Source organism: Callorhinus ursinus, unplaced genomic scaffold (genome assembly GCF_003265705.2).
Source record: "Callorhinus ursinus isolate GAN/ISIS: 27379988/994484 unplaced genomic scaffold, GSC_fseal_2.0 scaffold2, whole genome shotgun sequence".
Taxonomy (NCBI): Eukaryota; Metazoa; Chordata; class Mammalia; order Carnivora; family Otariidae; genus Callorhinus; species Callorhinus ursinus.
Genome location: NW_027397064.1, coordinates 67,598,031 through 67,613,766, shown reverse-complemented (window position 1 = coordinate 67,613,766; position 15,736 = coordinate 67,598,031). Strand labels below are relative to the sequence as shown.

General features: G+C 33.8%; 1 protein-coding gene across 6 annotated transcripts in view; it reads left to right on the top strand.

The window, feature by feature from the left end:
- SLC4A10 (solute carrier family 4 member 10) overlaps positions 1–15,736 on the top strand; it is a 306,454-nt gene that overhangs the window by 170,771 nt on the left and 119,947 nt on the right. For all 6 annotated transcript variants that reach the window (XM_073883384.1, XM_073883388.1, XM_073883375.1 and 3 more), the window contains exon 5: positions 2,225–2,385. In XM_073883384.1, the coding sequence (XP_073739485.1) occupies positions 2,225–2,385 (161 nt within the window). The remainder of the gene's footprint in view (positions 1–2,224; positions 2,386–15,736) is intronic.

The window sequence follows — 15,736 nt, the reverse complement described above, 5'->3', positions numbered from 1 at the left end:
CTGGAACAATTAGAGATCTACAGGTAAAAATATTGATACCTCATAGTGTCTACAAAATTAATTCAAAATAAATCATAACTCTAAATGTAAAACATAAAGGTATACAAATTTGAGAGAAAAATATAGGCAAAAATCCTAGGAGGACCTAGGACCCAGATGATGAATTTTTAGACATGATATCAAAAGCACAAACCATAAAAGAAAATATTCATAAATTGGACTTCACCAAAATTAAAACCTTTGTGCTGTGAAAGATCCTGTTAAGAGGATAACGACAAGTTATAGACAAGGATAAAATATTTGTAAACCATATATTTGACAAAAATATTATATATAAAAGATACAAAGAACTCCCAAATTTCAACAGTATGAAAACAAATCAATTAGAAAAATGGGCAAAAGCACAGTCTGGAAGTGACACACATAATTTCTGCTCACATTCCTTGTCCAGAACTAGTCAATAGTCATATGGTCTCACCCGGTCAAAAGGGAGCCAGGTAATGATAACCTAGGTAGAGAGGGACAACTAGTTGATGAACAGTGCTAAAGACCATCGCATGATTTATGAAATATTATGGCCCTATCAAAGCCTGAAAATCATTAAGAATCACTAATATGAAAAATTCTCAACAGTATACACAAAAATATTCTATAAAATTGCCAGCATGAAGAAATATTGTCAGTGATTTGGGGCTTAAATGCAAGTTTTTTCAACCTTCAAGTGTCTTATAAACTCATGATAGGTATTGGTATTCCCTGTTTGTCAACTGTTGGCAGGCATACATATTCTTCCCTATTGGTTTCCTTTTCATTTTGTGACAACTTTTTTAAATTTTTTTTTATTTTTTAAAGATTTTATTTATTTATTCATGAGAGACAGAGAGAGAGAGCGGCAGAGGGAGAAGCAGGCTCCCAAGGAGCAGGGAGCCCGATGCAGGACCCGATTCCAGGACTCTGGGATCATGACCTGAGCTGAAGGCAGACACTTAATGATCTGAGCCACCCAGGTGCCCCATTTCCTGACAACTTTTTGTTTCCTGAACAGTGAGGATGGATACATAGTTTTCTTTTTCTTTCTTGGAACTTTGCACATTAATCATTCTGATTAATCCTTTTGGTTGGTTATTTCTGGCTGATCCACCGCTTCCCTAACTAGTTACTGCTGGAGTTAGATCATTTGATTACATACAACAATAATATAATATTTTATAGAGAACCTGAGTGGTATTGCATGGAGAGAGGAAGTTAGAGCAAAAATGACGAAGGAGAGGAGAAATGAGAAAAATGGTGGAGGGAATGGGAGGAAAAGCAATTTAGGCTTTATTTAGGGTTCATTAAAAGTGGTGGAATTAAACTGGTCATCTATTAGGATTAGAGAACAAGTCTCTAAAAGAATAAGAGATTTATTTAGTGCCTGTGCCAGAGCAGTGGAATCACTGGTTTCTTTTTATTCCTTCCATTTATCTTAGTTAAACAAACTCAGATATTATTAATCATTTCACTCTAAGAAGGCAGTGGTCTCCCATTTGGCATCTTGACATCAAGGCTCTTCTGTTCTCCATCCGGGCAGCAAGGCCCAGGGATTGGAGGCTAAGCTCCATTCTCATAGGATTCTGTAGTCCCTAGGAAATTACTGCAATCACTAGATTTCATCCAAGCAGGCCTAATGAGTATTTTTCTTATAGAATAGGCCCCAAATTATACTAGCCTTCCTATCAAATGGAAAAATTACCAAGAGACTCAAATATTCCATTTTGAGACCCCCCACTGAAGAAAAATGAATACTCTTTTCATTTTCTTTTGCATCTTTTCCAATTGCCATTTTTCTTCTATGAAGTATATTCTATTAATTCTACAGCAGATTCATTTTGACCACTGAATAAACATTTATATTAAGATAAATCACAGACCTGTACCCCTGAAACAAGTAATATATTATATGTTAATAAAAAATTTAAAACTATTTTTTCAGAGCTCAACAAACTAATAAAAACAACATTTGAGTTTTTCTTTGTCTTCTATACAACTTCCAATGACGAAAAGAATGCTTGTTAGATGGAATTAAAATGAAATAAACCAAATGACTGGGCTAGTTTTTACTTCCAAACCCACAAAACCAAGAAGGAATGTGAATATCTTTCTGTTTCTACTTTTTATTTTTGGGACAAAGGATCATTCATCTACAATATACTATTCAATGTGCTGATAATGTTTATTTGTGTAGGTGGTTGAAGTTTGAAGAAGATGTGGAAGATGGAGGAGAAAGGTGGAGCAAACCCTATGTGGCTACTCTTTCCTTGCACAGCTTGTTTGAGCTGAGAAGTTGTATTCTGAATGGAACTGTGTTGCTGGACATGCATGCCAACACTTTAGAAGAAATTGCAGGTATATCTTTTTTTTTTCCCCTTAGTCTATTTCACTCATATGGGCATAGCTGATTTCTGTTATTCCCTTTTCCTTATAATTCTCTATATGTGTACCTTTGGAAAATTAATTCTATGATCAGCATATGAGACCTTAAAAATAACTTTCTCCTACTCCCTTATTTAAGGTAAAAGAAGTTGAATCTCAGAGAAATGTGGTCCACCTTGTCAGTGGCAAGTCTAGAACAAGAACCTAGATTTCTAGAACCTAGTCTAGAACAAGAACCATTTAATATATATTGTTTTTCTCACGGAACACTACATCAAAAACTAATGATGTACTGTATGGTGACTAACATAACATAATAAAAAATAATATATATTGTTTTTCACTACCATGCTTAATTAAGCTGTCACTATTAGGAAATTGAAGGAAAAGAATTCATAAACCTAGAGATGGATTTTTTCAATATTCAAATGCATGAAATAATCAAATAAAAAATCAGTAGATAGGGAAAATCTTAATGTAGAATAGAACAGAAAGATATGGTCATTTATTTTAAACTGAAATAAAACTCATGAATTCCAGAGGATGCCAAGCAATGCAGTTGAGATTAGTTTGTTATTTAATATTATGACTAGCCCCTGGGATGAAAGATTTGTATTAGAAGCCTATTATGTCTATATAACACAAGCAATTATGTTTAGGAAGCATCTTACTGTTACTCTAGAAATAGAGGAAAGAACTCCTGTATCTTTTGATCTGGAAGACAAACACACTTTAGTAAAAACAAAATAATACAAAAAGAGTTTTGAAAGAGTATAAATGAAATAGTTAATGGAGATTTTAAAAATAAAAATAAAGCAAGGACTCAGGTGGTTTTTAAAAAATTTCTAGTTTGGAAAAAAGAAATAAAAGCAGTTCCATGTAGAATTTATTTGTAAAGTAGAAGGACTTAAGGGAAACTTTAATGTCTAAATTATATTGTAGAGATGGGAAAAAAAAAACCTCAAAAACTCTGTGTTTTTTGGATTCCATAAGTGAAAGAATATTATACAAAAAAATAGACATAATTTAATCTTCAGAGTAGTCTCATGAAGTAAGTGTCATTCCCATTTTCAATAAGAAAATAGACATTCTGAGACTTTCAGGGCCCTTGTTCCATCTAAAGGCGTCTGACTGTAAGCTGTGTGTTCTTTATATTACACTACAACTGCTGTCTGAAGAAAGAGAATGGCTTGAAGTGGATGTTGCCCACATTTTAATGATAGTTTAATTATTTTAAAAATTATTTATTTGGTTATTGGAGCTGATAGGCATGTGTACATTGCAGTATGTGTGGAAAGGAAAGTAAGTATGGAAAGATATCTTGGCCTACAATATTAAGCAAAAACAAAATCAAAACAGAAAAAATGGGTTAGATAAGCCTTCTTTTCCTTCTTTCTAGAGTTTCATACTACACCTATAAAGAGCTTTCCCTTTAAAATACATAACTAGAAAAAATAAAATAAAATACATGAGTAGAGCCAAAAAGACTATATAAGTTAAATACAGTATATTTTTCAGAAAAACACAGGATACAGTGATGGATAACACTAAATCAAGACTTTGAGAAAATGGTTAACTTAGGAATTAGCAAATTTCTTGTGAATGCTGGAATAATAGCTACCCAACTTAATTTCTTAGCTTTACATTATGGGGTCCTGCGGATAGCCCATAAACATTTTTATGTTTTAATTAGGAACCAAATGACATTTTCATTGGTACTTTGCAATTTAGGAAGCTCTTTTTAGTAATTCCCTGCTATCTTTTTGATATTCAGAACAAAATTGGAGCTTACTATTATGATTGTTTATCCTTCATAAATGAAGAAACAGATTCAGAAGGTTAAAGGTCTTGCCCAAACTAAGTTTATTTCTTAGTATTATGATTGTGTATCCTTACTTCATAAATGAAGAAACGAGCTTCAGAAGGTTAAAGGTCTTGCCCAAAATAAGGAGTTTATTTATGTCAGTGATGGCATTACCTTTGAAAATGGATTAATCCAAATGATTTTTGGATTGGCTATATCTAATGAGACTGTCAGATTCTTCAACCTGGAAAAATTAACCTCAGAAAACACCCTTCATAGTTTTACCAGGTTTTAAATTTCTTAAAGCATGTAATTTCTAATGCTTTCTTTAGAAATTTACTTCTACCAGGAAATATCCCATGAATTTGACAGAAACTCTGTTCATCTTGTCACCTTAGTTCAGTTTTATTGTCTAAATTTATGTTTCATTTTCCTACTGCTGCCCTCTTCCCCAAGCTGAGTTCTATGGAATATGGGAGGGTTGTTAGCTGTGTTAATTCTTGCTCTTGAAAGCAAATTACATTTTCTGAGTCTATCCTTACAAAGGAAAGTAGTTCAATGGAAGTCTTGATACCCCAAATAGCTTTTATTCTTTCTGCTCGTCTAATTAGTCTGTATCTTTATGTCTCCAAAGTAGCTCAACTTGAATGTCCCATTTTTCAGTGTAGAGCAGCTGTAAAATGCCATTCAGAAGATGTCAGTAGTTTAGAGATAATACCACATTAAAAAAATATGATTAAAAATACTTGATCATTATTACCTTAAATTTCTTTTCACACATTAATGAGAAGAAATTTCTTCTCTTTGAGTAATTGTAATGTGACTTATTTAATACAAAGGTATTTATTTCTGGCCTCAATAAAATCTTATTAAAACATTTTCTCCCTATAGTTCGTAATTATTTTCTTGCTGTTTACTTATTGCTATTTTTACTTTGTGACAATGGAGCTGTATTACTAAGTGTGTATTAAGTATACTTTACATTTTTAAGACTTCTAACTTTGTATTTTCACATTCATTATATTTTATTATCACAGTAACCTTATGAGATAGGGAGGAGGATATACACCCTGTTTTATAAACAGATAAACAGAAAGTGATGTATCATAGGTGATACTTGCAGCGATGGGAATAATTTCTTTTATTAACCTATAGTCATAAGTTTTGTTTTATTCTATTTCAAGATAACTTGTGACCATAGTGATTAACAATAGGACCGGGAACTCTTCTGCACCTCTTATTGATCATGTTTTTCTATATGTTAGGCAGTTCCTAACATATTAGTCACTAGTTTCAATTTTCTAAAAGCTAGATATAATATCAATCTTTAAGGGCTCTAAACTCTTAAACTTTGTGAATACATAGGTTCTGCAGCATTAATATTTTCTAAACATTTTCTAATAGAGAAATATGACCCAGATATTGTTTTAGAATAATCAAGGATTTTTATATCAGTATTCTGATATGTTTTTAATAGAGTCTTAGATAATTCTTTAAAGAGATTTTTGTAGACTTAGCAGGAGAAAATCCCATTTGTATCTGGCAGGTTTGTCAAGAATGTCTGATATAATTAAAGTAGGATTTTCTTTTGGACAAAGTTCATTTAAAAAATGTCTATTTCCCAATGTTTCAGGGAACTGAGAATAAATTTAAACTTCTTCCTTCAAAATATTATTTAACCTTTTCAAATCCAATTCTTCAGATACGTTTTTTTACCATGATTTATCCTGATGGAGATTAATTGTATTTAAAATGCTTCTTAATTATATTTATATAAATTAGAGGCGATTTTATGGTTTCTGTCAATCTCTTTGAAATTCAGCACTGTAAAGATTAGTAATGGAAATATTCTCTCTGTAGTTATATGCTTTAACCCAATTCTGTCAATTGGAGTAAGAAATGAAAACCAAACCAAAGTTAGGACCATGGAAAGATTATCAATCATAGCTCTCCACTCATTTAAACAACTTTTGTTGTTGAAAATATTCTACTGAAGGAAAAAAATCGAAGCTTGTTCCACTGAGTGCAATCTGCAGATTTGGGAGTATAGGAATAGTCACTGATTGTTTAACATGTCCATACTATTACCATCCATGTTCTGGAAAGTAAGTATTCTTGGGGTAGTTTACAATTTTCATATATACACTCCTTTTAGTGCTGTCAACAAAACTGCTGAATTTAGACCCTTCTTATTTCTCACCCCCCCCTCCCCCCACCCGCAGCATCTTTAAAGTTAAGGCAATGGGTTTTTAGGACAAAGAATGTATATGATTGTCTTCTAAGAGGCAGAGATTTCTATAGAATCTGTAAAATCTCATGATCTCTGGAGGTTTTCATTCAGTGCTCAGGATGGGTTGATCATGATAAAATAATTGCCTGGTTAGAATGAAAAATAATTTTTCTTTTTTTGAGGCCTTTTTACAGAAATGCTACCAGCATTCCTAGAGCTGGCTTGGTGCTAGAAGAGTGTGACCTATTTATCCTTCTTGTTCTTGCTTCTCCTGCTATCACCCAGATCCTGGCATTGTGCTTTGGCAGGCTAGACTCTGTTATTTAGACATCATTGCTGGCTGAGATTGTAGGACTTGATTTGGGGCCCAAAGCCATTATAGTTCATTATCCTTTCCTACTTTTCAAGGTTAATACTAATACATATTATAGTGGTGAAGAGAACAATGAAAGTGATTAGTGAATCAGGCTCCCCGTGGTACTTAAATCTCACCTCAGTATAAGTTATATTCTTAAGCAAGATGATTAACTTTTCTAGTTCATTAAGATATATTTGATGCAGTTATACCTCAGAGGAGTTTACTGTGTATTTCTGTGTGTCTAATGAGCAGATGAGCATTTTTTTTTCTATTTACTTTCTCTTTTGTAACTGTTTCAAATGAAGACCTTAATTCTGAAAGACTGTGAAGCTAGTGACTTATGGGTTTTTGTAGTGCTTAAGCCAGGAAAGACTGTACTTTGGTAAGAACTAAAAATCATAACCATGTACCTGGGGTTTTATATGATTCATTTGATTTTGATTAGTATATTGAACTGGGGCTATACATTACGGCTTACAGATGAAGCTGTGGTACAGTGGTACCCTTCTGGTGTTTTAATAACCTACTTTATAACTCCCATTATGAAGTACATGTGACGTATTTTTTTAAATTTTATTTTATTATGTTATGTTAATCACCATACATTACATCATTAGTTTTTGATGTAGTGGTCCATGATTCATTGTTTGCATGTAACACCCAGTGCTCCATTCAATATGTGCCCTCTTTAATACCCATCACCAGGCTAACCCATCCCCCCACCCGCCTCCCCTCTAGAACCCTGTTTGTTTCTCAGAGTCCATAGTCTCTCGTGGTTTGTCTCCCCCTCCGATTTCCCTCCCTTCATTTTTCCCTTCCTGCTATCGTCTTCTTTTTTTTAGCATATAATGTATTATTTGTTTCAGAGGTACAGGTCTGTGATTCAACAGTCTTACACAATTCACAGTGCTCACCATAGCACACACTCTCCCCAATGTCTATCACCCAGCCACCCCATCCCTCCCACCACCCACCACTCCAGCAACCCTCAGTTTGTTTCTTGAGATTAAGAATTCCTCATATCAGTGAGATCATATAATACATGTCTTTGTCTGATTGACTTATTTCGCTCAGCATAATACCCTCCAGTTCCATCCACGTCGTTCCAAATGGCAAGATTTCATTCCTGTTGATGGCTGCATAATATTCCATTGTGTGTGTGTGTGTGTGTGTGTGTGTGTGTGTGTGTGTGTGTGTGTATACCACATCTTCTTTATCCATTCATCTGTCGATAGACATCGTGGCTCTTTCCATAGTTTGGCTATTGTGGACATTGCTTCTATAAATATCGGGGTGCATGTACCCCTTTTTTATATACATTTTTCCCTCTTAGCAAGGTTTCAGTGTAAAGTCACATATGTTGGCAATTTATCATTTCTTTTATTTCAAATTAATTCAAGGATATTATAACTATTCATCTCCAAAGAAGTGAGGTATAGATTTGAATGTTCTATGCTATATATATTTTCAGAATTGAAAGGGACTTTAGAGGTCATTATAGTGAATGTTATGGCTGATTCCTGAACATACATTCTACCTCTTTCCATTGTAAACAGCAAGGTAACAGAGCAAAAGTTAGCAAATTATACTCAACCACCATCTGATTTTGTCAGGCCTATGAGCTAAGAATGGCTATTACATTTTACACAATTGAAAAATAATAAAGAGAAGATTAATAATTTGCAACATGAAATATGAAATTCAAATTTCAGTGTCCATAAAAAGGTTTTATTGAAACACAGCCATGCTCATTTGTGTATGTGTTCTTTATGGCTATTTTCATGCTATAATGGCAGAGTTGAGTAGTAGTTACCGAGATTGCATGGCTTACAAAACCTAAGATTTTTATCTGGCCCATTACAGAAAAATTTGTTTACCTGTGGTTTAGAGAACTGATTCCAGAGCGAAGGATAATTCTTGATCAGCCTTGTCCAGTCATAGGGGTGCTGTTCCTTTAGCCAGGGATTGTCTCAGCGTGGGCAGGGCTATGCCAGTTGGATTTAAGAGAATTTTTCCTTGGTAGAAGAAAAAGAACTTCCTTTTAAGAGAAAGTCACAAAAAGTCAAAGAATATATGGATATCAACAAAGATATGTATTTCTTTGCTACTGTTGGCACTTAACTTTGTGACCATAAGGAAAATTAGCCTTAGGTTAAACTCACACCTAGGAGGTAGAGGAGGAAGCTGATAGAGTTTGAGGAATAGAATTAAATCCAGCCTAACTTTGATTTTCTGTTACGTGAGCCAATGAAATTCATTATTTTATAGCTTGATTGGGGTTTCTGGTTTTTTAAATGGAAGTATTATGGCACACATATTAGTTTCAGGTGTACAACATAGTAATTTAACATTTATATACATTTTGAAATAATCACCATGTAAGTCTAGTTACCATCTCTCTCTATATAAAGTTAATACAATATTATTTATGTTCCTTGTGCTATATATTACATCTCCATGACTTATTTATTTTATAACTGTAAGTTTGTATCTCTTGATCTCCTTCACCAATTTTGCCCTCCTACAACTTGCCTTCTCCTAGGGGACTATCAGTCTGTTCTCTATATCTATGAGTCTGGTTTTGTTTTGTTTTGTGTGTTCATTTGTTTTATTTTTTAGATTCACATATAAATGAAATCTTACAGTGTTTGTCTTTCTCTGTCTGACTTATTTCACTTAACATAATACCCTCCAGATTCATCCATTTTGTCACAAATAGCAAGAGTTTATTCTTTTTATGACTAAATAATATTCCATTATTCTAGATAAATAGATAGATACCATATCTTCTTTATCCATTCATCTGTCAATGGACACTTAGGTTGCTTCTGTATCTTGGCTGTTATAAATTATACTACAATAAACATAGGACTGACTATACATTTCTGAGTTAGCGTTTTCAATTTCTTTAGATATATACCCAGAAGAGGAATTGCTGGATCAAATGGTAGTTGTTTTTTTAAATTTTTTGAAGAATACTGTTTTCCGTAGTGGCTGCACCAATTTGCATTCCTACCAACAGTGCACAAGGGGTCCCTTTATTTCACATCCTTACCAACACTTGTTATTACTTGTCTTTTTGATACGAATCATTCTAACAGATTTGAGGTGATATCTCACTGTGGTTCTGTTTTGTATTTCCTGATGATTAGTGATGAGCATCTTTTCATTTGCCTGTTAGCCATCCATATGTATTTGGGAAAATGTCTATTCAGGTCTTTTATTCCATTTTTTAATTGAATTTTTTGCCTTTTGCTATTGAGTTATAGGAGTTCCTCATATATTTTCGATATTAGCCCTGTATCAGATATTTGGTTTGCAAATATTTTCTCTCATTCAGTTAGGATGTCTTTTTGTTTTGTCGATAGTTTCCTTTGCTGTGCAAAAGCTTTTCAGTTTGATGTAGTCCCATTTGTTTATTTTTACTTTTGTTGCCCTTGACTGAGACATAATCTAGAAAAATGTTGCTACATCTAATGTCAAAGAAATTACTGCCTAAGTTGCCTAGGTTTTCTTCTAGAAGTTTTAAGGTTTTAGGTCTTACAGTCAAGTCTTTTGAGTTAATTTTTGTGTATGGTGTAAGATAGTGATCCAGTTTCATTCTTCTGCATGTAGTTTTCTTAACACAATTTATCGAAGAGATTATTTTTCCCTATTGTATGTTTTTGTCTCATTTGTTGTAGATTAATTGACCATGTATGCATGGGTTTATTTCTTGGTTCTATTCTGCTACATTGATCTATGTGTCTGTTTTTGTGCCAGTACCATGCTGTTTTGAATACTATAGCTTTGTAGTATCATTTGAAATCAGGGATGATGATACCTTCAGCTTTATTCTTTCTCAAGATTGCTTTGGCTTTTGGGGTCTTTTGTGGTTCCATACAAATTTTAAAATTACTTGTTTTAGTTCTGTGAGGCCATTTTATTTTGATAGGGATTACATTGAATCTGTAGTTTGCTTTGGGTAGAATGGAAATTTTAACAATATTAATTCTTTCAATTCATGAGCATGGTATAATTTCCCATTTATTTGTGTCTTCTTTTTTTTTTTCATTAATGTTGTATAGTTTTCAGAGTATAAGTCTATACCTCCTCGGTTAGATTTATTCCTAGGTATTTTATTCTTTTGGATGCAATTGTGAATGGGATTTCTTTTTTAATTTCTTTTTCTGATAGTTTATTATTAGTTTATAGAAATGCAACAGATTTCTGTATGCTGCTACTTTATTGAATTCATTTATTAGTTATAATAGTTTTTGGTGGCATCTTTAGGGTTTTCTACATATAGTTTCATGACATTCACAAATAGTGACAGTTTTACTTCTTACCAATTTGAATGCCTTTTATTTCTTTTTCTTATCTAATTGCTACGGCTAGAACTTCCAACACTATGTTGACTAAGAGTGATGAGAATGAGCCTCCTTGTCCTGTTCCTGATCTTGAAGGACAAGCTTTTAGCTTTTCACCATTGAGTATGATGTTGGCTGTAGGATTGTCATATATGGTCTTTATTATGTCAAAGTACTTTTCCCTATACCTACTTTGTTGAGTGTTTTTGTCATAAATCAGTGTTGTATTTTGTCAAATACTTTTTCTGCATCTATTGAGATGATCATATGATTTTTATTTTTCATTTTGCTTATGTATATCACTTTGATTGATTTGAAGATGTTCAACCATTCTTTCATTCCTGGAATAAATACCAGTATCTTTTAAAGTCATTGGTGTATCTTCTTATCCATTCCCAGCCTGCCCTATTTTGTAATTATTCTCTATTTCTTTTCTCTTTTCTTGTTTTTTTTTCCCTTGTGATTTGATAGCTTTCTTTAGTGTTTATATTCCTTTCTCATTATTTTTTGTGTATCTAGTATAGTATAGGTTTTTGGTTTGTGGTCATGGTGAGATACATATATAATAACACATATATGGCAGTCCATTTTAAGTTGATAGTCACTTGAGTTTGGCCACCTTCTAAAAGTACTCTATTTATGCTCCTCCCAACCTGTTTTATCATTTTGAGATCATATTTTACATTTTGTGTATTTCTAACCTGTTGTAGATAATAGTTGATTTTACTACTTTTGTTTTTTAATCTTCATACTAGCTTTATGAGTAGTTTATCCACTACCTTTACTATATATTTATCTTTACTAGTGAGATTTTATTTTATATATTATTTCTGGTTATGGCCTTTACGCTTTAGCTTAAAGACGTCCCTTTAACAATGCTTCTCAGGTCAGTTTAGTGGTGATGATGAACTCCCTTAGCTTTTGCTTGTCTGATAAACTTTTTTTTTTTCCCAATTCTGAATTATAACCTTGACGGGTAGAGCATTCTCGGTTGCAGTTTTCTCCTTTCTGCGTTTTGAATATATTATGCCAGGATCTTCTGGCCTGCAAAGTGTCTGCTGAAAAATCAGTAGATAGTCTTATGGGGTTTCCCTTGAATGTAAATAGTTGTTTTTCTCTTGCTGTTTTAGGATTCTCTTTTTATCTTTAGTTTTTGGTGTTTTAATTAAAATGCATTTTGGTGTGGATCTTTTTGGATTAGTCTTATTTTGGACTTTTTGTGTTTCTGGACTTAGATGTTTGTTTCCTCTCCCAGGTTGGGGAACTTTTCAGCCATTGTCTTTTCAAATAAGTTTTTTTTTTTTTTTTTTTTTTTTGGTCCCTTTTTTTCTCTCTTCTCTTCTGGGACTCCTATAATATGAACGTTAGTATGCTTGCTGTTGTCTCACGGGTCATGTAAGCTATCGTTATATTTTAAAATTTCCTTTTTTTCTTTTTGCTGTTTTGTTTCAATGGTTCCCACTATCCTGTCTTCTAGGTCACTGATCTGTTTTCCTGTGTAATCTAGTGTGCTTCTGATTCCCTCTAGTATATTTTTCAGTTCAGTTATTATATTCTTCAGCTCTGTGAGTTCTATTTAGTACTTTCTTATATTTTCTATCTCTTTGTTGAAGTTCTAGGTGTGTTCACTCATTGTTCTCCTGATTTTGGTGAATATCTTTATGGCCATTAATTTGAACTCTTTATTCAGTAAATTACTTCTCTCTGTTTCGTTAAGGTTTTTTTCTAGGGTTTTATCTTGTTACTTTATGGAACATGTGTTCCTCTTTTTTCTCATTTTGCTTGATTTTCTGTGTTTGTTTCTGGAGTTATGTGAAACAGTTATCTCTAGCTGTCTTGAATGAGCAGTTCTGTGTAGAAGTTGAACCTTGTCATTTAACCTTACCTTAGTTCTTGGTTGACTCTTGAGTTGTCTCTTAGATTGTTTTAGAACTTTGTGGTTCAGAAATTCAGTCCCCCTGGCCACCTGAGCCTGCCACTCAAGGAGTATCCCTTATGTAGGTTGGGTGTGCCCCTTGGCTGTGGTGGTGCTGGATGAGCAGCTGGGGGATGTGGGGGGGCCAGGGCTGCTTACTTCTGCTGTTAGGTCATTAGAGTGAGGGTACAAAAGTGGCACCTACCAGTGTTGGTGTCAGTAAGGTAGAGGGAGCCAATAACAGTGCATCTGCCAGCATACCATCCCGGAAGAGAGTCCCAACAGATTTCTGCCTCGCCGATAGCTTTAAGTTTAGCAAGTAAATCTCCTTCACCTATAATCTAGGCTCTTTTTTAAAATGCTGCTTTTTATGCTGGGTCCCAAGGAGTGTTGTTCTGCACATAAGCCCTTTAAGAGCAGAATCTTCATTCTCTATGCCTTGTGTTTCTCCTGAACATAATCCCCATTTGTTTTCAAAGCTGGGCATTTGGAGCTTCTTTCTCTGGTGCAGGACCTGAGGGTAGGGGTGCCTTGTGTGGGGTATGAACTTCTTTCCCTTAGTGAGAAGTGATCTATATCTAAATTTTTTTTATATCTATAATGAAATATGTGTGTGTGTGTGTGTGTACACACACACATATTTTTTGAGCTCCCTCCTGATTGTGGGTTGCCCCTCTGGGGGTGGCGTCTTTGGTGAGAGCATGTCTCTGCCTCTCCTACCAGTCTTGATGTGGTCCTTTTATCTTTTGTTGTGGAGCAGGTGTTCAGCTAGTTCTCAGGTTCTTTTAGGGGCTATTTTTCCCATATATAGTTGTATATTTTTTTTGTCCATGGGAGGAGGTGAATTCATATCTTCCTACACCACCATCTTGAACTACTTCCTCTGAGTTTTTTGTTATTTATAACCCCTACTTTGTCTCCACTTGATATACTGTTATAAAATAAATATGAGTGCATTAAAGCCACCACAAACTCCAAACCAGGGACCCATAACCTACTTAATGGAAATTGCAAAAGAAATCTTATACTGGGAACTATTTACTGAGGGTCTCAATATTCTGATCAGTCCATTAGGTGATTTATGTCCTTAGGACTACAACATATGAGATAGATATTATCTCCATTTTATAAATAAGAACCCTCAGGTTATCCAACTTTACAAGATCACACAGCTAGAATGTGGTACAGTGACCCAAGTCTGTTTCCCTAGTCCTTCCCTTTTATGCTGAAGTAAACATTGTTTGTACGGGAGAATTCTGCTAATATTCAATTTTTTGTTGCACTCAGTATGACTGTGGAAGGCAATTAATTCACTGTGATATGCCTGCTTTATATAAGGAGTTAGTGCCTCAAAAAATTAAATAGAGTTAATATTTGATCATCTGCGAGCAGATTAATTATACTGAAGTTGTTTTTAAATTATGAATTTAGTTTTTAGAGCAGCTTCAGGCTCACAGAAAAGTTGAGGGGAAGATACAGAGATTTCCTATAAACCCCTGACCCCACACATGCATAGCCTCCCTCTTTATCAACATCCCTCTCCAGAATATTATGTTGGTTACAACTGATGAACCTACATTGACACATCACTATCACATAAAGTCCATGGTTAACATTAGGATTCACTCTGAGTGTTATACATTCTATATGGGTTTGGACAAAAGTATGATGACATGTATCCAATATTATGATATCATGAAGAGTATTTTCACTGGCCTAAAAAATCCTCTCTTTCATGTATTTCTCTCTTCCAAATCCCCTCGTTTTGAAAAAGGAGATACTTTTGGATTGCTTAGTGTTCTTTAATATTTTTTATTACATAAAACTCCTCATGCAAAAAAATAAAATGTTATGAAACTGCAGATACCCGTTTTTGACTTTCAAAAATGGCAGTTTTATATGGTTCAATCTAATTCTAAGGCCAAACTTTAGTTTCTCTTTACTCCTACCCCTACCCATTCTTACACAATTTGGTGTGTATCATTACGGTGTTCTTTCTCTGCATATGAGTATATGCCATAAATGGAATTATACAATATAAATTCTTTTGCAACTTTGATTATTTCTTTAAAAACAGAATTGACTATGTTTTTTAAATTAAAAAAATTAAAAATTATTATTGAAGTATAAAAATTATTGAAGTATAATTGGTATACAATGTTGTATTACTTTCATGTGTACAACTTATTGATTCAGCAATTCTATACATTACTCAATGCTCACCCCAATAAGTGCAGTCATTATCTGTTCCCATACAGTGTTATTACAATTTAATGATTATATTCCCTACATTGTACCTTTCATCTTCATGACTTACTTACTTTTTAAGTAGAAGTTTGTACCTCTTAATTTCCTTTATCTATTTCATTCATCTCTCTACCTACCTCCCAGCTGGCAACCAGCAGTTTGTACTCTATGTTTAAGAGTCTATTTGTTTGGGAGGAGGAGCAAGATGGCGGAGGAGTAGGAGATTTAAATTTCGTCTGGTCTCAGGAATTCAGCTAGATAGGGATCAAAACCATTCTGAACACCTACGCACTCAACAAGAGATCGAAGGAAAGAATAGCAGCAACTCTCTGAACAGAAAAGCGACCACTTTCTGGAAGAGTCATATTCTATCCCTTCATAGTAGTTAACCTTATTTTTGGTATATATATATATATATATG